At 40.2% G+C, this 22,502-nt stretch overlaps 1 protein-coding gene across 1 annotated transcript; it reads right to left on the bottom strand.

The window, feature by feature from the left end:
* Positions 1–11,241: 11,241 nt before the first annotated feature.
* On the bottom strand, positions 11,242–21,519 carry LOC110743389 (putative uncharacterized protein C1orf140). Its single transcript, XM_031666837.1, has 3 exons — positions 21,442–21,519; positions 16,476–16,765; positions 11,242–14,507 (listed from the first exon to the last, which is right to left on the bottom strand). Exons 1-3 carry the CDS (start codon positions 21,517–21,519, stop codon positions 14,270–14,272), a joined length of 606 nt encoding a protein of 201 aa, XP_031522697.1. The 3' UTR covers positions 11,242–14,269.
* Between the last annotated feature and the right edge of the window lie 983 nt (positions 21,520–22,502).

The raw sequence follows: 22,502 nt of genomic DNA, 5'->3' as shown, positions 1-22,502 counted from the left end.
TGTCACTGATGGACATTTACATCCCAAGTTTTGCTATTAGAATAGTGCTGCAATAAACATACGGTGCATGTGTCTTTATAGTATATAATTTATAATCCTTTTGGGTATATCCCCAGTAATGGGATGGCTACCATATACATCTAGTTCTAGGGACTTTGAGGAATCGCCATACTGTTTTCTCCATAATGGTTGAACTAGTTTTACAATCCCACCAACAGTAAAGGTTCCTATTTCCACATCCTCTCCAGCACCTGTTGTTTCCTTGACTTTTAAATGATCGCCTATTCTAACTGGTGAGATGGTATCTCATTGTGGTTTTGATTTGCATTTCTCTGATGCACAGTGATGATGAGCATTTTTCATATGTCTGTTGGCTGTATGAATGTCCTCTTTGAGAAATGTCTGTTCATATCCTTTGCCCACTTCTTGATGGGGTTGTTTGTTTTTTCTTGTAAATTTGTTGGAGTTCTTTGTAGGTTCTGATATTAGCCTTTGTCAGATGAGTAGATTAAAAATTTTCTCCCATTCTGTAGGTTGCCTGTTCACTCTGATGGTAGTTTCTTTGCTGTGCAGAAGCTCTTTAGTTTAATTAGATCCCATTTGTCAATTCTTAGCTTTTGCTGTCATGGTGTTTTAGACATGAAGCTCCTTTGCCCATGCCTATGTCCTGAATGGTACTACCTAGGTTTTCCTCTAGATTTTAAGTGGTATTAGGGTCTAACATTTAAGTCTCTAATCCATCTTGAATTAATTTTCGTGAGCAAGGAGTAAGGAAAGGATCCAGTTTCAGCTTACCTATGTGGCTAGCCAATTTTCCCAGCACCATTTATTAAATAGGGAATCCTTTCTTCCCATTTCTTGTTTTTCTCAGGTTTGTCAAAGATCAGATGGCTGTAGATGTGTGGTATTTGAGGACTCTGTTCTGTTCCATTGGTCTATATCTGTTTTGGTACCCACCATACAGGCTTTTGGTTACTCTGGTCAATGCTGATGCCTCCCAGCTTTGTTCTTTTGGACTTAGGATTGTCTTGAGATGCGGGCTCTTGGTTCCATATGAACTTTTAAAGCAGTTTTTTCCACCCTGTGAAGAAACTCATTGGTAGCTTGATGGGGATGGCATTGAATCTATAAATTCACTTGGGCATGGCCATTTTCAATGACATTGATTCTTCCTATCCATGAGCATGGTATACTTCTTCCATTTGTTTGTGTCCTCTTTATTTCACTGGAGCAGTGGTTTGTAGTTCTCCTGAAGAGTAGTCCTTTACATCCCTTTGTAAGCTGGATTCCTAGGTATTTGATTCTCTTTGAAGCAATTGTGAATGGAAGTTCATTCATGACGGCTCTCTGTTTGTCTGTTATTGGTATAAGAATGCTTGTGATTTTTTACACACTTTGTATCCTGAGACTTTGCTGAAGTTGCTTATCAGCTTAAGGAGATTTCAAGAGACAATGGGGTTTTCTAAATATACAATCATGTCATCTTGCAACAGGGACAATTTGATTTCTTTCTTTTCCTAACTGACAATTCTGATTTCTGCCTAATTGCCCTAGCCAGAACTTCCAACACTATGAATAGGAGTGTGAGAGAGGCATCCCTGTCTTGTGCCAGTTTCAGCGAAATTCTTCCAGTTTTGCCCATTCAGTATGATATTGGCTGGGGTTTGTCATAAATAGCTCTTATTATTTTGAGGTAATGCTCCATCACCTAATTTATTGAGCTGCTTTTAGCATGAAGGGCTGTTGAATTTTGTCAAAGCTTCCTTTTCTGCATCTATTAAGCATAATCATGTGGTTCTTGTCTTTGGTTCTGTTTATATGCTGATTATGTTTATTGATTTGCGAATGTTGAACTCAGCCTTGCATCCCAGGGATGGTGCCCACTTGATCATGGTGGATAAGCTTTTTGATGTGTTGTTGAATCAGTTTGCCAGTATTTTATTGAGGATTTTTGCATCGATGTTCACTAGGGATATTGGTCTAAAAATTTCTTTTTGTTGTGTTCTGCCAGGCTTTGGTATCAGGGATGATGTTGGCCTCATAAAATGAGTTAGAGGATTCCTCTTTTCTTTTGATTGAATAGTTTCAGAAGGAATGGTACCAACTCCTCCTTATACCTCTGGTAGAATTCAGCGAATCCATCTGGTCCTGGACTTTTTGGCTGCAGGCTATTAATTATTGCCTCAATTTCAGAGCCTACTATTGGTCTATTCAGGGATTCAACTTCTTCCTGGTTTAGTCTTGAAGAGTGTAAGTGTCCAGGAAATTATCCATTTCTTCTAGGTTTTCCAGTTTTATTTGTATGAGGTAAGCTTATAGTATTCTCTGATGGTAGTTTGTATTTCTGTGGGGTTTGTGGTGATATCCCTTTATCATTTTTAATTAAGGGCCGATTTGATTCTTCTCTTTTCTTTCTTTATTAGTCTTGCTAGTGGTCTGTCAATTTTGTTGATCTTTTCAAAAAACCACCCTGATTCAGTGATTTTTGGAGGGTTTTTGTGTCTCTATCTCCTTCAGTTCTGCCTGATCTTTAGTTATTTCTGCCTTCTGCTAGCTTTGAATGTGTTTGCTCTTTGCTTCTCTAGTCTTTTTAATTCATGTATGTTAGAGTGCTTTCAATTTTGATCTTTTCCTGCTCTTGTGGGCATTTAGTGCTATAAATTCCTCTCTGCACACTGCTTTAAATGTGTCCCAGAGATTCTGGTATGTTGTATCTTTGTTCTCATTGGTTTCCAAAGAAATCTTTTTATTTCTGCCTTCATTTCAAGTATGTACCCAGTAGTCATTCAGGAGCAGGTTGGGTTCAGTTTCCATGTAGTTGAGCCGTGTTTTGATTGAGTTTCTTAGTCCCTGAGTTCAGTTTGATTGCACTGTGGTCTGAGAGACAGTTTTGTTATAATTTCTGTTCTTGTACATTTGTTGAGGAGTGCTTTTATTTCCAATTATATGGTCAATTTCTTTTTGGAGTAAGTATGTGGTGCTGAGAAGAATGTATTCTGTTGATTTAGTGAGAGTTCTATAGATGTTCATTAGGTCTGCTTGTTGCAGAGATGAGTTCAATTCCTGACATCCTTGTTAACTTTCTGTCTCAAGGATCTGCTCCACGTTGACAGTGGAGGTTGAAGTCTCCTACTAATATTAGGCGGAGTCGGTCTCGAAGTCTTTGCGACGGCTTATGGAATCTGGTGCTCCTGTATTAAGCATGATGTTAGCTCTTCTCCTGTTGAATTGATCCCTTGACCATTACAATGGCCTTTGTCTCTTTGATCTTTGATGGTTTTAAAGTCTGTTTCGGACAGAGACTAGGGATTGCAACCCCTGCTTTGTTCTCCATTTGTTTGCAAATCTTCCTCCATCCCTTTATTTTGAGCTTCCATATGTCTCTTCTGAATACAGCAGACTGATGGGTCTTGACTCTTTATCCAGTTTGCTGTCTGTGTCTTTTAATTGAGCATTTTATCCATTTCATTTATTAAGATTGTTATGTGATCCTCTGATCCTGCCATTATTATATTAATCTCGGTTATTTTGCTCGCTATTGATGCAGTTTCTTTCCTAGCCTCATGGTCTTTACATTTTTATGGCTGTTTTTGCAATGGCTGGTACCGGTTGTTCCTTTCCATGTTGAGTGCTCTGAAATTCCCTTTGTAAGGTAAATGGTGGTGACAAAATCTCTAAGCATTTGCTTATCTGTAAAGGATTTTATTTTCCTTCACTTATGAAACTTAGTTTGGCTGGATATGAAATTTGGCTATAAATTCTTTTTCTTTTAAGAATGTTGAATATTGGCCCCCACTCTCTTCTGGCTTGGAGAGTTTCTACGAGAGATCTGCTGTGAGTCTGATGGGCTTCCCTTGTGGGCAATCCTGACCTTTCTCTCTGGCTGCCCTTAAGATTTTTCCCATTTCCCACTTTGGTGAATCTGGCACTATGTGTCTTGGATGCTCTCTCGAGGAGCATCTTTGTATGCTTCTGTATTTCCTGGATTTTAATGTTATTCGTTCATTTTGTTGTTCCTGATGATATATCCTGAAGTGTTTTCCAACTGGTTCCATTTTCTCACTTTCTTGCGGCACCCCACCAGACGGAGATTTGTCTTTGTTAATCCCATACTTTGCTTTGTTCATTTCTTTTTCTTTCTTTGGTTTCTCTTCTCGCTTCATTTCATTCATTTGATCCTCAATCGCTGATACTCTTTTTCTTCCAGTTGATCAGTCGTTACTGAAGCTTGTGACGAGTCACGCATTTCTCGTGGTTTTTGTTTCATCTCTTTCTATTTCGCTTATGACCTTTCTGTGCATTAATTAGTCTATTTCTCACAATTCTTTTTCCACTTAAGATTTTAGTTTCTTTATACGGGCACGAATTCTCCTTTTAGCTCTTAAGAGAAATTTGATGGACTGAAGCCTTTCTTCTCTCATCTCACAAAGCCATTTTCCTCATTCAGGCTTGATCCGTTGTTGGCGATGAGCTGCCAAGGCCCTTTGCCGAGATGTGCTCTTATTTTTGAATTTCCAGCTTTTCTTATTCTGCTTTTCCCATCTTTGTGGTTTTATCTGCCTCTGGTCTTTGATGATGGTGATGTACTGGATAGTTTTGCAGTAGGTGTCCTTCCTGTTTGATAGTTTTCCTTCTAACAGTCAGGACCTCAGCTGTAGGTCTGTTGGAGATTGCTTGAGTTCCACTCAGACCCTGTTTGCTCATCAGCAGCAGAGGCTGCAGAAGATAGAATATTTGAACAGCGAAAGTGTACCTGTCTGATTCTTGCTTTTGGAAGCTTCCAGGTATTCACCTTTGTGAGGGGGGTGTTGACGTTTCGGGGAGGCGTTTTCTAGTTAAGGGCTTAGGGGTTGGGGACTTTTGGAGTAGGTAGTTCCGTTCGCTTTTGGGATTCCAGTTCTGTGGCAGGTATCGGCTGTTTCTTTGCAAGCGTTGATCCCCAGCTCCAGAGACAGGCAGGTTTTTGAGCTGCTGTGAGCTCCACCTGCTGGAGCTTCCCAGCAGCTTTGTTTACCTACTTCAAGCTCAGCACGCATGGCTTCTCCCCACGCCTCGCTGCTGCCTTTGCCGTAGATCACAGTGACTGCTGCTAGCAATGAGGGAGTAGCTCCCGTATGCGGGACTTCTCCCGCCAGGTTTGGGGATATGATCTCCTGGTGTGCCTGTTTGCTTAAAGCGCCAATATTGGGTGGAGTTACCCGATTTCAGGTAAGCTGTGTGTCTCAGTTCCCTGGCTAGAAAAGGGATTCCCTTCCCTTGGCGCTTCCCAGGTGAGGGCACATGCCTCACCATTTCCAGCTCTCTGGTCGGGCTTCTGCAGTAGCTGACCAGCACCGGGACCGTCCGCACTCCCCAGTGAGATGAACTCCAGTACCTCAGTTGAAAATGAAATCACCGTCTTTCTAGGTCAGCTGGCCAGAGTTGGAGACAGGAGCTGTTCAGACCGCCATCTTGCTCCCACTCTACATTTATTTTATCAGAGAATGGCTATTGTTCAAAATCTTACCGACATTCTACAGTAAGATTGACTTACTGTCTTGGGCCTTCTCATGAGAAATGTGAATCTATATTTATTAGTCAAGGATGAATTTCTGATGGGTACCAAAGGAAATCAAATTTTCATGTGTTGTAGCCCTCAACTTCAAGGCTATATCTGGAAGGATTACTTACTTGGTATGCCTGGGAAAATTAAGTCAGGTTAACTCCAGGTTCTTAGCTGCAACTCAGGAGAGAGGTTTGGGCATCCCTGTAAAACTATCCTCTAAGATTGGATAGACCAGAATCTGACTTTGGGAGAGAGAAGAATCATTCATTTTGTGAATATCATAGCTGTTGAGTACTTACTGTGTTCTAGATACTGTTCTAAGGCTTTTACATATATTATTTGATTTAATTCTCACAACAAAATCCTAGGAAGAGGATAGTACTATAATATCTATTTTACAAATGAGGAATATGAAGTGTAGGGAGGTTAAGTAATTTGTCCAAGGTGACCCAGTGTTAGAATTGGGACTTGAACCCAGGTTTTCTTACTCTAGTCTTCTGTTTTTGAATTTTACCTTTTATTTTAGGTTCAGGGGTACATGCGCAAGTTTGTTACACGGGTAAATTGCATGATGCTGAGATTTGGGATATGGATGATCCCAAATTATCCATATGATCATCCTGGTCACTCAGGTAGTGAGCATAGTACGCAATAGGTAGTTTTTTTTTAACCCTTGCCTCTCTCCCTCCTTCCTCCATCTAGTTGTCCCCAGTATTTACTCTTCCTTTCTTTATATCCATGTGTACTCAATATTTAGCTCCTACTTATAAGTGAGAATCTCTGGTACTTGATTTTCTGCTCCAGCATTCATTGACTTTGGATAATGACCTCCAGCTACATCCATGTTGCTGCAAAGGACATTATTTCATTCTTTTTTTTATGGCTGCTTAGTATTCCATGGTGTATATGTACCATATTTCCTTCATCTAATCCACCACTGATGGGCATTTAGGTTGATTCCATGTTTTTGCTGTTGTGAATAGTGCTACAATGACTATACGAGTGCATGTGTCATTTTGGTAGAATGATTTATGCTCCTTTGGGTATGTATCCAGTAATAGGATTGCTGGGTTGAATAGTAGTTCTGTTTTAAGTTCTTGGAGAAATCTCCAAACTACTTTCCACGGTAGCTGAACTAATTTATGTTCTCACCAACAATGTATAAGCATTCTCTTTTCTCTGCAACATTATCAAAATCTGTTACTTTTTCACTTTTTTTTTTTTAAGGCAGGGTCTTGCTCTGTCACCCAAGCTGGAGCACAGTGGTGCAATAATAGCTCATTGCAACCTCGAATTCCAGGGCTCGAAGGATCCTCTTGCCCCAGCCTCTTGGATAGCTGGAACTACAGGTGTGCACCACCATGCCTGGCTAATTTTTCAAAGTTCTTGTAGAGGTGGGGTCTTACTTTGTTGCCTAGGCTGGTCTTGAACTCATGGGTTCAAGCAATCCTCCTACTTTGGCGTCTCAAAGCGCTGGGATTACAGGTATGAGCCACTGTGCCCAGCCTTTGACTTAGTAATAATAGTCAATCTGACTGACCTCACTTTAGTCTTGGGACTTACAATCATCATATTATCCTGCCATCCTCCTCTAAGTAGAATAGCAGCAACTGGGGAAAACCCAAAAAGGCTAGTGACCATTACCATAGGTAACAGGGGTCATAAAGTGTGGTAATTCACTTAGTAGTTCTATAAAAACCAGGAGGAGAATATGAGACATACATCTGCTGAGAAATAGTCAAATGACAAATCTTTTACCATGGCATGAATGCTTTTAAACCTAAGACAGGGAGAGACTATGTAAAGCCTGGCTAGGTGGAATAATATAAACAATTTCCGGTGGCTTTAGGCATCATTTGTTTTGAGTGTTGTTTCACCATCTCCAAAGTGATAACCGTGGTACAAGCCCCATTACATCTCACTGGGAATCTTCACATAGCCAGACCTCCTGGTCTCTCTCTTCTACTCTCGCCTCCCCGTGTGCCTGCAGAGCAGCCAGAGTGAAACTTCACATCCCAGAGAAGATTGTGGAATTTTCCCATTCAAGGTTCTTCAGTAACCTCCATATCCTAGAAGATCCTTGTGTTATACCTCTTTTTCCTCTGTGTTCTCACATACTACCATTTTCTTTGATCATTGTGCTGTCACCACACTGAGCCCTTTGCTACACTTTGTATGTCTAATAGTTCCCTCAGTTTGAGGACCCTAGCTTTATATATCCATATGACTTCTGCTCTCCTTTAATAGGACTTCTGTTCAAATATTGCCTCTCAAAAATGTCCTTCATAGACAGCTCTGTATAACATAGCAGCGCTATCCTTTTTCCACACTCTCCCCTCAGCCCCCTTTATTTTTTCACAGCACTAATGATATTATAATTTTTGACATTATGTTATTTATTGAGTGCCTACTATGAGATTATAAGATCCATGAGGGGCAGGGACTTTGTTTTATTTAAAATTATAGTCTGAGAATTGAGATCAGTCTCCAGTGCATATGGATTTGGCAATAAATACTTCTGGCATGTCAACTCAGTAAGTTCCTAATCAGGAGAACAGCATCCTGCAGAACTGCAGGTCTGAAAGTAGATGAGATTCTGAGCTCCTTGATCTGGGGGCTTGCCCAGGTTTTATAGTACTGGTGAGGGGTTGAACAAGGGCTCTGACATCCTGTCCAGTGCTCCTCTTGTTCCCTCACATTGCCTTCCTATTACCAAGGCTTCTTGATAGACTTTTGTCAGGAAAGCAGCTGTTTTGCGGGAAACGCCTAGAGGTTTTTTATTTTTTTGTTTTTATTTTTTAACCAGAAAATGATCTGGAGTCCAGAGTGATGCCAGTCCCATATACTGCATTACCAGGAATCCTACTCTGTCAACCTCCGACCAGTCCTTCTGAAATATGGTCATAAAATAATGGATCTGTAAACTGTTCTGGGCAATTATGGTACTCCTGGAGTGAAAGTGGGCTGTCATTAGCCATGCTTATGGACACCAGCTTGCTGCAGTTGGCTCTCAGCCAGGCTGGGAAACAGCCTTCCATTGGGAGGACACAAGTTCAATGGGATAATTAGGCAGGGGTTTTTACAAGTTTGTTGATAAAAAATGTGCTACAGATTAGCCTTTTCCCCTCTCTGTGCTGAGTAACGATCAGACAGAACAGGTGGTAAGCTAATGGGGGAATACGAAATTAATACTTTGTTTCCTGGTCCCTCCTTTGTTGCTTTTGTGTAGAGTATTTCTTCAGAATCTTCAGACACGTTGCAAGCACTGTTTTCTTCCCTTTTCTTCTTTATTTAGTTTAGTCTAAAATATCTGGCCCAAAGAAGTCTGAACCATCCAGGTTTTCAAAAGGAGTTCCCCTACTTTTGTGGGAAATGCTCTAAGAATAAACATCTGGAAAATAGAACAATTACAAACAGTATGAAGTAAAAAACAAGCCTTTCAAACTAGCTGTTAAACCTCAACCACAGCAGGATCTCAGATTCCAAATGTCAATTTGACCTTCATCTAAAAAATGTGATCCTTCTTAAGAAATAGTTCAGCCATTCATGCCTCTCTAATCACAGAGTCTCTTGTTTGGTGACTGATGGGTTTTCAAAACGTCCACGTCCCCTGCAGGTACTAAAGACCCTAACGACCATAGAGCATACTTCTAGATGCCATCTGTCAGTCTAAAAAATAATAATAATAAACAAATTGTTCCCACCCTTTATTATAAGACTAATTTCCTTTTCCTCATTTTTGGATTTGATGAAAATGTTTCATAGTGATTTTAGAAGGATCTGGAGATTCAAGATTTCTTCTTTTATGGAAGATTCCCAACAATGAAAAATTGTCCTGTTCTCTCTCTCTCTCTCTCTCTCTCTGTGTGTGTGTGTGTGTGTGCGTGTGTGTAAAACTCAGTCCAATTTCTCCCTTCGTCCATGAAGTTCACTTTTGTTATTCTAGCTTTAATCATTTCCCTCTATCTTCAATCTGTGCTCATGATTTTTTGCTTAATTGTACACTTGCTTAAATGGTTCTGTTTTTTGTGTGTCTATCTCATCTTCAGATGGGAAGGATACGGTACAGTTAAGAAATACAGGCTTTAAGAGTGATATCAGCATGGTTGTGGACAAGTAAGGGAGCCCTAATCCCTCATGGAACCACCAAGAAAAGAGCAACATATGGACCAACATAGCTTTATGAGAATGCTAGAAACCAGTTAAGAATCTGCAGGAAGTCAGCAAATGCCTAATCTAGGAAAAGCTACATTCAACCTGGTAGAGAATTTCATGGCATTGTTGATCATTTTGGCTCTATCTACTCTTGGGTGCAGAGCAGAGTAGTTGGGAGAAAGTTGCTCAATTCCTGGTTCCTCCCTCAGAGTGGAAGAAAAATGGTGGAACTGTTCACAATTTTCTGATGTTTCTGGAAGCTGTTCAAGAGACTGGGTTCTGTTTCACTTAACTTGGAGTGCTGATGAGAATAATGGCATAGTTTGTATATCAGTTTAGGGGCTGCTGAAAGCAATAGTGAGAGCTGCAGGGGAACTGCAGATATGTGGGCACCTGGGGCAAGAGATTATAAACAGAGGGATATAATAGGACATAAGGCCCTGAGAAGAAGCAAGTGTGAGACTTATAGAGAAATTAAGAAATTTTAAGGTATATAGGAAAAAAAGGGGGCAAGGGGCGGGGCGGGGAGGGAAGCACACACATAGGCCCAGGAGAGACACCCCCAGAAAAGACCTGAGACGACCTTGGGCCTTCATTCCAGACCAAATAGCAACAGTCTTCTTTTGCATGGAACAAGTCCACAAAGACCGGGAGAGGTAACTGGTTTTCTTTTTGTTTTGTTTTTTTGTTTTTTCATGCTCAGATTTCAATAAAAAAGACCATGAAGCATATAAATAGGGAAGCATGGCCCATTCAAAGAGCAAAATAAATATCCAGAAACTAACCCTAAAGAAACACAGGTTTCAGACTTCCTTGGCAAAGACTTTAAAACAACTGTCTTAAATATGCTCAATATTCTTAAATATGAGCCAAAGAAGAACACAGGCAGACAAGTAAAGAAAATCATAAAAAAAGATACATAGACAAAATGCAAATATTCACAAGGAAATGGAAATTAGTTAGATGTTGTGGCTCATGCCTATAATCCTAGGACTTCGGGAAGTTGAGGTGGTAGGTCTGTTTGAGCCCAAGAGTTAGAGACCAGCCTGGGTAATACGGCAAACCCTGTCTCTATTGAAAACTAAAACTTAGCTGGGCATGATGGTGTGCGCTTCCAGGCCCAGCTACTAGCAGGGCTGAGGTGGGAAGATTACCTGATCCCACAGAAGTTGAAGCTGCAGTAAGCTAAGATTGTGCCACTGCACTCCAGCCTGTGCTACAGAGTGAGACCCTGTCTCAAAACAAAACAAAACAGAGATAAAAGTTATAAAAAAGTACCCCACAAAAATTAATTCTGGAACTGAAAAATGCAATAACTGAATTCAAACATTTACGATAGTGTATCTTTTTTTTTGAGACAGATTCTCCCTTGGTTGCCCAGGCTGGAGTGCAGTGGTGCGATCTCGGCTCACTGCAACCTCCACCTGCTGGGTTCAAGCAATTCTCCTGCCTCAGCCTCTCAAGTACCTGGGACTACAGGTGCATGCCACCACACCTGGCTCATTTTTGTATTTTTAGTGGAGATGGGGTTTCACCATGTTAGTCAGGCTGGTCTCAAACTCCTGACCTCAAGTTATCCACCCACCTCAGCCTCCCAAAGGGCTAGGATTACAGGCGTGAGCCACCGCACCCAGCCTAGTGTTTTAATGGCAGACTTGAATAGGCAGAAAAAAAATCCATGAAGTTAAAGACAGATCATTTAAAATTATTGAGTCTAAGGTGTCAATAGAAAAATGAATGAAGAAAAGTAAGCAGAGACTGAAAGACTGTGGGATACTACCAAGTAAACCAATATACGCATTATGAAGTTTTAGGAGAAGAGAGAAACAAAAAACAGAGAACTTACAGTAGTCCTCCTTTATCAATTGGGTATGTTCCAACATCCCAAATATAGTATCAAACCCTATGTATACTACTTACAAATTTCTTTTTCGTTCATCACAATTTCATGGATAGATTTACTTTTACTGTAGATCTTAGAAACCTCAGCATGTTTTTTTTCTTTCTTTCCTTGCATCAAGAATTTTCACCTTTTTACTTAAAGGAAGCACTTCGTGAACATTTTTTCTTTTTTTTTTGGTATATCCAAATTGCCAGCATCACCTATATTGCACTTTGGGGACATTATTAAGTAAACTAAGGGTTACTTGAACACAAGTACTGTGATACCATGACAGTCAATCTGATAACTGAGATGGCTACTAAATGACTAACAGGCAGGTAGTATATATAGTTTGAATATCCTAGACAGAGGGATGATTTATGTCCCAGGTAGAGCAGAGCAGGACAGCATAAGATTTCATCATACTTCTCAGAATGGCATGTGATTTAAACTTATAAATTGCTTATTTCTGGAATTTTCATTTAATGTTTTCAAACTGCTGTTGACCATTGGCAATGGAAACTGTGGAAAGTGAAACTGTGGGTGATGGTAAACTACTGTATTTGAAGAAATAATGACCCCAAACTGCCCAAATTTGAGAAAAGAGATGAATCAACAAATACAAGAAGCTAAACAAACTCCAAGTATGATAATCCAAAGAGATTCACACTAAAATATAGTCAACTGTGAGAAGTCAGAGATAAAGGAAACCTTGAAAGCAGAAAGAGAAAAATGGCTAGTCAAATACAATGTGTCCTCGATAACACTGTCAGCAGATTTCTCAGTAAAAACCTTGTAAATAAAAAAGCAGTGAGATGATATATTTAAAATGCTGAAAGAAAAAAAAGTTGTGACTGAGAATTCTATATGCAGCAAGACTGTCCTTCAGAAGCAAAGAAAGAATTAAAACTTCCCAGATTTAAAAAAATACTGAGGAAATTCATTACTACTAGACCTGTTCTGTAAGGAATGTTAAACAGAATCCTTTAAGTTAAAATGAATGGATGGTAGGTCATACCAAAATATAAAATTTTCTAGCCAAGGTAAAAATATGGACAAATGTAAAAACTCTTATTATTGTAATTTTGGTTTGTAACTCAGCTTTTTATTCTTTTATAGAATATAGAAGGCAAAACATAAAAATAATTATAAATCTCTGCTAATCAGTATACAATATATCAAGGTGTAGTTTTTTATATTACAAATGCAATTTATGACACATACAACAATATGACTGAATCTTGAGTATACTATGCTAAGTGAAATAAGCCAGTTACAAATACCATTTGATTTCATTTATATGAGGTACCTAGAATTATTAAATCCATAAAGACAGAAAGTAGAATGATAGTTGCCAACAGCTGGGGATTGGAAGAAAGGGATGTTCTTAATAGATGCAGAGTTTCAGCTTGGGAAACTGAAAAAGTTCTGAAGAATGGTTGCCCAACAATGTGAATGTACTTGACACTACTGGACTGTACATTTAAAAATAGTTAACATGGTCAATTTTATGTTATGTGTATTTTATCGCCATTAAAACATTTTTTAAATTTGGGCTTTGGAACCAGATGACCATGAATTTGCATTTCAAGTTCTTTTAACTCCTAGTGAAGTGGTGGTGTTGTCTGGGGCAAATACCCAGGATTCATTGCCTGGCACCAAGAAGATTAAGGACATGGACATACATGAGAAGTGACTTTAGGAGCAGAGGTTTAATAGGCAAAACAAAGACAAAGGATAACAGCTCTCTCTCTTGCAAAAGAGAGGAGTATCCGAATGGGATTTCCAGCCTACACTGAGTGCACCAGATTTTATAGGCAGGCTGGAGAAGGCGGTGTCTGATTTTTGTAGGGCCCGCAGATTGGTTGGATCAGGTGTGATGTTACGTAGCACACAGGGAAGGCGGGCCACCCCATCCTAATCTTATTATGCAAATGGGCTTTCTACTTGGCCAGTGCCATGTTGTCTGCTCCTTATTGTACACCTGGCTGGCAAAGAGAAGAGAAGATGGAGCTGCCATTTTGAACATGCCTAGTTCCAGGTTGCCTTTTCCTATTGGCACAACTGCTAGCATTCACCTGCGCAAGCTTCTAGCTTGCTTGTCTATGTCTGTAGCTCAATTTTACAGGCTGCTCTTTGTTAGAAAAGAAAATGATTTGGGGGCTGCTTTTCATTAAAAGGAAAACCTTACTGAGGACTTCCTCACCCTCACTATCTGCCTAAATAATTTCTTCTTAACTCCTATATCACTAGCTGAGTAACCTTCGGCAAATAGGTATTCACTCTGTAGGATAAAATAAAAATAAAGTTGCAGGTTGCTGTGAATATAAAATGGGCAAATGCATGTAAAGCCCCTGGGGCACAGTAAAGAGAGTAAACATTCTAGATGGCAACCTCTTTGATGGCACGTCTTAACTCTAATACTACTCCAAAATGCACAGCTAACTGTGATTTCACTTCGGGAATTTACTTTTGCTAATGATCATGTAATCAAAGATTGAGGAACAAAAAGAAGCTACATGAACAAAAAGAAGAAGTCATGACTCAGGTGACTGGATGAAGACTGGAATGACTTTCTCACTTCTGTTACTGGGCACACATTTCAGAATAAGACAAAGTCAGTCTTCCAAAACTAACTTTTTGAAATGTTTTGGGGCTGGTGTGAGAGTGGAAAAGGGAAGGCAGCACTAAAAGGGATATATGCACACTGATATTTTCCCTCCATATGAACATATTTTCCTAGGCTGCCCCGTGGATGTCTTTGTGATACCTCGCACAGTTTCCTTTCTCATCAGTCCTTCACTTGTCCTAAGGGACAGCACCCCACAAAAACACACTATTTCATGTAGACCTGCAGTATCCACAAAGAAAAGATGACCTGGGACATCCTCTGATCTTGCTTGTGGAGGATGCTCTGCCAGCTTCAGAGGAGAAAGAGACATAGGGAGAAAAGGTTTTTGTTGTGGTTTGCTTTTTTTTTTTTTTTTTTACTGCGACCTGAAATCCGCCTTACCAAAACCCATTCTAGAGAACTTTAGCCTTGGTTTCGGCCAAACAGGCAATGAAGTGTAACTTTTCAGTGACTATTTCGGTCCCAAAATCCTTGTATACATGGATTTATTTAGAAAAATAAAGCCTTACAATAGAAGTCCAAGCTTATCACATGCAGGCCTTTTCCTGCCAACTTATAAGCAACAAACTGGGGTATTTCTTCTTCCTCTTTGAGATAGAGTACATTCCAGGAGGAAGCTGATGTCAAGTATTTGGATAAACAGCTAAGATTTGAGAACCAGCTCTCCAGCAGTGGGGGAGTTTTTTTCTAATATTTCCTAAGGCTGGTGTGCTACAGGTTTGTAGCAATTATTTCTTTTTTTTTTTTTTAAAAAGCATTTTCTTCTCATGAGGGAAAAGACCTCTCGAATGAACTAAAGGGGACAGATGAAGACTTGGAACACTCTGTCATCACCCCTGAGCCTCTGTAACTATGATTTCTAGGGCACTTGGGTAGCTTATTGGGCAGTCATCCCAGGGGAAACTAAACACATGTTAACACAGACTGGCAGCCCCTAGTCTAAATTCCTTCAGCCAGTGGTCCCCAACAGTTTTGGTACCAGGGATTGGTTTTATTGAAGACAGTTTTTTCCATGGATGAGGTTGGGTGGGGGATGGTTTCGGAATGAAACTGTTCCACCTCAGGTCGTCAGGCATTAGAGTCTCACATGACCTAGATCCCTGGCGTGTGCAGTTCACAATAGGGTTTATGTTCTTATGAGAATGTAACGCCATGGCTGATCTGACAGGAGGCGAAGCTCAGGCGGTAATGCTTCTTTGCCTTGCACTCACCTCCTGCTGTATGGCCCGATTCCTAATAGGCCATGGACTGGTACAGGTCTGTGCCACGGACTGGTACTAGTACATGGGGGGACGGGGACTCCTACTTCAAGCCATAGGCTAGCAATGCTTCATTCCCATCCAGAAAAGAGGAGAAACAGCAAGGGATGGTTGCTACAAAATCATGTGCCCCATCAAGGGAGTCTCTTGGAGAGACTGGAGTCATATAACCAGCATGGTGACAACAGAAATCAAGTCGGCTCCTGAACCCAAGTAGGAAAGCAGGTGACTGAATGGCAAAAACTGCCAGATACAAACATTTTCTTTTGTGCTTCTCTTTTTTTGAAGCACCTCATGCCCTGGGAAGATGAGGATGTCTTACAACTGTTCCCATTTAGTGATGCAGAAACTGTCACAATGATGAGTCACTGTTCTGTAAAAAAGAGACCTTTGGTGGTGGAAAACTGGTGTATGTGTGTGAGAGAGAGAGAGAGAAAGAGAGAGAGAGAGAGAGAGAGAGAGAGAGAGAGAGAGAGAGAGAGAGAAAGAGCACGTGCTTAGGGAGGGCTCTGCAGATTATTGCTCAAATTGCCATTGCCTAATCAGCCAGTAGTGATTGAATGGAGAAAACCTTTGAACCAGATCTCAGATTCAGGGTGCTTGCATGGAGCAGAGAGAAAAAGACTGAGAAATTCACTATGGTGAGTATTGAGGTTGTACTGTAGCTCAGTCTGGAGAATTGAAGGCTCCTTCCTGAAAGGGTATGGGGACATAGAGAGAGAAAGCATCAGTGGATCAAAGCTACCACATTTTTTGTTAGATGGAGATTACAGTAGGGAGTGACAGAGATAAAATGTTAAAAACCTCCAACATTCCAGTTTAGGCACAGCCTCTCCCCTTTCTGGCCATAGTGTCCGTTCTCTGGCAAGTACTGCCCAGGGAAGATAAATCAGTTAGCCAGTGGCCTAAGGGTTAGGACTTTAAAAAACAACAATTTTAAAAAAAAACAAAACCAACAAGTTATAAACCATGAGTCCACAAGTGGCCCCAGGAGACTTGCCTTCTGCATTCTCTGTCTGCACAGGACTGCGAGGGATCTCTGTGAAGCCATCGACTCTCAGGGGCAGGCACAGGGAACAGCTCCTCTTGTTGGCAAAATCCAGTTCGTTGGTTTGGAACAGGGTAGACAGAGAAACAAACAAGTGTTTGTTCATAGGCTGAGACCTAGGGGTTGTATAAAGAGTAATGATCCTGTCACCTGAGGAGGATGAATTCTGGATCGTTTTATGAACTGTCTTCCTTAGAAAAGCTTCTGAAGCAACTGGCAGATGAAAACTGGAAACTATTTTGGGCTGGGATCAGGGAGTCCAGGGAGCTCAGCAGACCAGGCTACTGCCCCTGCCCCTCACTAATTAAGCACGTGGACAAATTGCTGCCTTTTCTTGGCCTCTTTTCCTCCTCATAAACAGATGAATCCAAAACTTTTCTAAATCTAAAACTTACCAGTTATTTTCCTTCTTGTCTGCTGATCTTGACTTTTTTTCTTTTCTATGACATTGCATTTCCCCCTTCCCCTCCCCCCACGATGTCAGGATCCAAGAGAAAGTGAAAACCTGGCTCCTGATATGGCCAATACTGGAGAACTAGGGACAATGTGAGAATGACCGGCCACCCTGGGCCAGCCCCTTCAATGGCACTACCCCTGAATTCAAAAGTTACTTCATGTTCTACAAAAAGAATATGTTTCATTTTTAATTTACCTTCATTTTCAAAAAAATCAAGATTCTCTCTAAGATGCCACAGGCCCTATACATCATGCAGTACTCATTTCCGGAAACATCTGTCACCAACAGTTTTGGGGACAGTTTTTGTAGAGTTCCGGACCTCAGTTTCTCTTTCCATTGCAGGGAAATAATCAGACATACCTGCCATCAGCTGCTCTGAGGTTTTTTGTGAGCTTCTCGGCTGATAGTTTTAAAAGGTAAAAACTATCCTTATTTGTGATTACGTATCTTCTCAAATAAGACTTTCTTACATCTGCAGAGACTGTTTAGTCTCTTAGTCTTTTCTAGGATTCTGCGTTACATTTGAAACAAGCACTAGGTTTTATATTAATACCAAAGCTTTGAAACCACAGCGGTTAATGACTCTACCAGCTGCTTTTTGTCGTCTTTAATAGTGACCTCTTTTTAGGAATAACTGCCACCTAATACCTTCCTCTCAAAGACTAGGTCAACAGAGAGTCATTTGGCTGATTTTTCCATCAACAAGTTACGGGGGCTGGGGGTTAGCACAACCTGGTTGTAACCATTTTATTCTTCAGCCTCTCTCTGTGCCCATGCCTCAGTATTTCTCCCATGAATGCTAGTAGCCTCAGGATGCAGTACAATGATGATACTATCCAAATCCTGCCCTCCTAAGAAAAGGCATTGTTTTCCTGCCTGCCTCCCTCCAAAGCATAAACACACAAACCGTATGCTGATAGCATCTTTGTTACAAATACAAACTTGAGGTATTTATATATTTGTGTTTAGATTCCATCTTCATCCATCACTCTTTTGCCTTTGTACAATTATGAAATGCAGATATTTTCATTCACTATCAAAGCACCCATTAAGCCTCTTAGGAGAAATGCTGGCTTCGCTAGTGAAGTCAAAGCTTTTATGCCTTGAGTATCAAGCTTGCTGGGGTCAATACATGGGAGCAGATCGTGGCAATCTGGGACAAGCATCATCAGAGTGTGATCTCATCCTGAGGACTCAGTGGAAGTAACTCTAAACCAGGAGAAGTCCCACCAGAAGAAAAGGCTAACTCAAAATAAGGTGCATGTTTCCAAACTGTTGGTGTCTTTTGCTCTTCTGGCTTGTGTCCTTCCCAGGCTTTTATACTCAGACACTGGAAGTGAAACTCCTTCCTGTGCAGCTCACAGCTGGCTGCCATCATGGACTCATGGAACTAAATGGATCATGGGGCCCTTGACACAACTAGAGCTCAGCCTTCCTCTCACTCCTATTCTTTGTTGTTTGTATGTTAGATACAGTTGACTGTAAGTCATTAGTGAACACATTTATTGGTGGAACTATATAGTATTTAAGAACATAGGCTTCGAGTTTCAAAATTTGTGCATTAAATTTTATCTCTTGTTAAAAGAGATAAAATTTTAACTAGCCTTGTGGCCGCAACAAAGTCTCTTAATTGAGCCTAATTTTTCTCATCTGTAAGATGCTGCTAATTATATTTACTTTATTGAGTTAGTGTGAAGATTCAAAGAGATAGTGTATGTAAAAACAAAAGCATGATATTTGGAGAATTTTAAGTATTCAAAATAATGTTTGTTACTGTTAATACTGATATTTTATGGTTACATAAAAGTATTAGATTTAGAAGGTGTCCCAGCCCATATGATGTCTGTTCTTTTTCGTCTGAGGCTGAGAACCTAAGATATATAATTATAACAATAACCAAATTCAGAGTCTTTTTTGGTCTCAATTTCAGTGACATGATTCCACCTGAAATTCTCCTCAACACGGTTATTTTCTGACAACTCTTGGTCAGGGGCCTGATAACTTGGAAACCATTTGATCTTTTGCATAGGGATGGTCTTTTTGTCAAACATCAAATTTAGCCCTCTTTCTTGCTGTGGGACAAATATTTGCTTTCAGACTTCATGAAAATATTGTCAATCACCAAGAACAATTTTCTGATGGAGAAAACCTAGGGAAAACATTAGCAAAAGTCTAAACTGAAATAATGGACAGTATTTAAGCATCCAAGTTTTTGTGTATTTGGTATGTAACCATTATCAAAATGAGATCTCTCATTTTGTGTTTAGAGTTTTTTCCTCCCATAACACTGCTTAAAAATTTTAAACCAAGTAGGCAATAGGAAAAAAAATATTGCTTTGTTACATTCTTTCTGAAAAGAGAGGTCAGATATGAAAATTAATTAATTCTTTCTTTTTTTCTTTATTTAATGTCTTATGTTTTGAAGCAGGAGGGAAGCAAAAGAGAGTTCGTGTGTTTGAAGTTGTGTGTATGTGTTTTTGTGTGTGTGTGTGTGTGTGTGTCTGTGCGTTTATGTACACGTTCCCAATGGGAAAATAATCCATCTTGATGACTTGGGGCTGCTCGCAAAGCACATTTACAATTAACGCCCCACCTCTACCTTTTGCCATGCTCTCGCTTTCCAGAATCCATATGTTGTAACTGATATGAGGTTCCAACTGCTTTGTTGCACATGTGAATTTAATAGTGGCAAATTTAGATGAAATAGTTCAAAACTGCCCATGTATTACTTTCATCGGCAGCAAGATCATCATGTTAATTCTTTTTTCAAGTTAGTGTTGAATCTAGGCTTCTTAAAATCGATGAATGATAGGGTTGGTTGCAGCCAGGCGTGATGAGCACAGGTGCTTATTTGGAAACTGGAGCCTCCGAGCCCAACCCATGCCACTTAATCTCTGCATTGCATGTGTTTTCCTGATATTTAGTACTCACTCTCCCTTCGACACACAGCTTTTGGCATCTCAGCATTAGTGTGTCTATACTGTGTGTATAAATGGGCCTGCAGAGATCATGCTTCCGCGATCTCTGTTTCTAGCCCTACAGGTGGGGGTGTCACTGGTCTGTAGTTGTGCTCTAATCAGTTTGCAACTCTGCTCTTTCCTCTGGAGGTTAATCTAGAAGTTTTGCTTAGTTTTTCTAATAATATTTTCTCCCAGTTTGCTCCATAGACGTCAAGTCTCAATGTAAGTGTAATTCTTCCACCCACCTTGTCCATTTTAATCTCACTTTAAACTACCAAATATCAAATGAGGGACATTCTACTACCAAGACCAGCTCTCCCCTACAAAGACCAGACTTGCAGATTGTTTTTTTCATAAGCTTCATTTTGAGCTGGTCAGAGTACCAAATATCAATGAATACTGCTTATAAAGCATATTCATATGTCTTTCTATTTTGTCCCTTACAGAGGTCCTTCGGGCCTAATATTATCACTATATAATTACTATTTTACACGCAAGAACCTTGTAGCTCAACAAGATTGACAAGGTCACACTGTTACTAATTCATCTGGGGGTTGAACCCAGGTCCTTCTCCTTGGAGTATATACTTATTCTTCAGGAAACGTCATGACTGGGCTCCTGGGTTCTGTCTATAGAATACTATAGAAGCATTTATGTGGTTCCTGGTGTCTCAGGCCTTCTCTCCAAGTTTTAGGGCAAGACAGAGGTTGGTAAGGGTGGAGGAAGGACAGGCTACCAAAACTGTGCAAGTAAGCATGGATAAAACCTGAGAACATAACAGAAGGTTACAGATCTAAAGAGAAATGTGATAGTTTCTAAAACCAGTGGGGCTATAAAAGGTATTGAAGATGGAAGTCAGGCTGTAAGTAGAAGAGAGTAAAAGCATTGTTGCAGGTTGCACACAAGAAGGCTGTAGTCCAGCATAGTTGTCGAGAGCCAACTTAGTTGTCTAGATCCAATTATAGTTCCAGGAGTGGGAATGATTGTTAGCTCACCAGTGATTTTCTGAGCTCATATTTCCATATTATTTTATTGATGTGGCATTGATTTAACAACTTCAGAAAAGGAATGTGGGATGAGAGTGACTGTACCCTGGGATATCTACTAGAGTTCACTAAGAGGTGCTGGGAAATGTGAAGAGTCACTGTTCTGATCAATGGTCACCCTGCCATCCCCGTTAGATGATATAAATGGCGTATTTACCAAAGTCAGGCTCGAGGCTCCACACTTACTTTTGTGGGCTCCTATAATTTTCTGATGGTTCCCAAAGCATTGTTTTCATCAAGGCTGGGCACATTACCTAGTAGAGCTTCTGAAAAATGAATGTTGTTCTCCTTGTGCCACATAGAGTCCTGAAAGGCAGAGGAGTCTCCAGGACAGATTCAAATTTTGCTTCCTTCCCTGGAGGTGAGGCTGTGATGAGCCTCCGGGTTCCCTTGTGGAGAAGTCTTCCCTACCTTGCCACCTTGGGGTCCTAGGAGAGAATGATGTGCTGCCTCCTACCTTGAAACACTGGTAATGGACTAGGGTAGGACTTGAAGACTCTGAATTGACCTCTTCTTTGATGAAAGTCTGAAACATTCCTCAAGAAAAACCAACTTAGCCATATTTGCATGAACATGTGGCTTGTTCATATTCAACACTTATTCATTTATCTATTCATTGATTTATCAAACATTTATTAAAATTCCATTGCTAGGCACAAAAGAAACCAAACCACATGAGATGATAATCTAAAAATTTCTCCTTTGGTGTGCCTTGTACAGGTCACCTATTGCTATAAAATTTACTTCTGTTATGATATTCTGTTTGTCTACTCATTAAAATGTAGTGAGCATAAAGGTAAACTTTTGGATTACCAGTGACTAGCACAGTGACTGGAACATAGGCAGGGCTAGGTAAATATTGTTGGATGGAACAGAAGCAATCTCTACTATCAAGGCATTTGCTGTCTAGCACAAATATGCATGTGAACGAAGGTAACTGAAAGCTAAAATTAGGTATTAATTGCAGTGATGATCAGTATCCAGTCACCAGCTAGTTAAACTCTTTCTCCTAAGGCAGATAACTATCTCCTATCAGTGGGATCAGGATTTCTTGTCCTTCTGCATTCATTCAGTTCTTCTGTCATTCAATGAACATTCATTGAATCTTTAGCAGGTACTGACTGAGACAAATCTGCTGAATCCTTTGGTGTTGGACATTTATTCCTTACCTATTAGGAAGGAAAGAACTCTCATTTTATTCGGGGAGTTCAGTACCACTTAGGACCAGTAATCTTAAGAAGCAGCCTTCTGGGTAACAGAGCTCAACAAGGACATCCTCATGATCTAGGGCACTGGACAATCAGTTTCCAAAGCAGTCAAGGAGGCAAGGCCAGATGCCCCGATACACTAGGTATAGTAAAGTATTCATTCTTTTCAAAGTATTTTAGAGGTGTTATAATGCTATTCTGAACCACATTACCTTTAAGCTATTTTGGTGGAAAGCCTCCAAATACTTCTTAGCTTTCTTCTCTCTTTGTCTGTCATTCTCATTATTGGTCAATTGTCAAATCTTTCCAT

Source organism: Papio anubis, chromosome 1, assembly GCF_008728515.1.
Source record: "Papio anubis isolate 15944 chromosome 1, Panubis1.0, whole genome shotgun sequence".
NCBI classification, from domain to species: Eukaryota; Metazoa; Chordata; class Mammalia; order Primates; family Cercopithecidae; genus Papio; species Papio anubis.
This window is presented reverse-complemented; position numbering and strand designations above follow the sequence as displayed.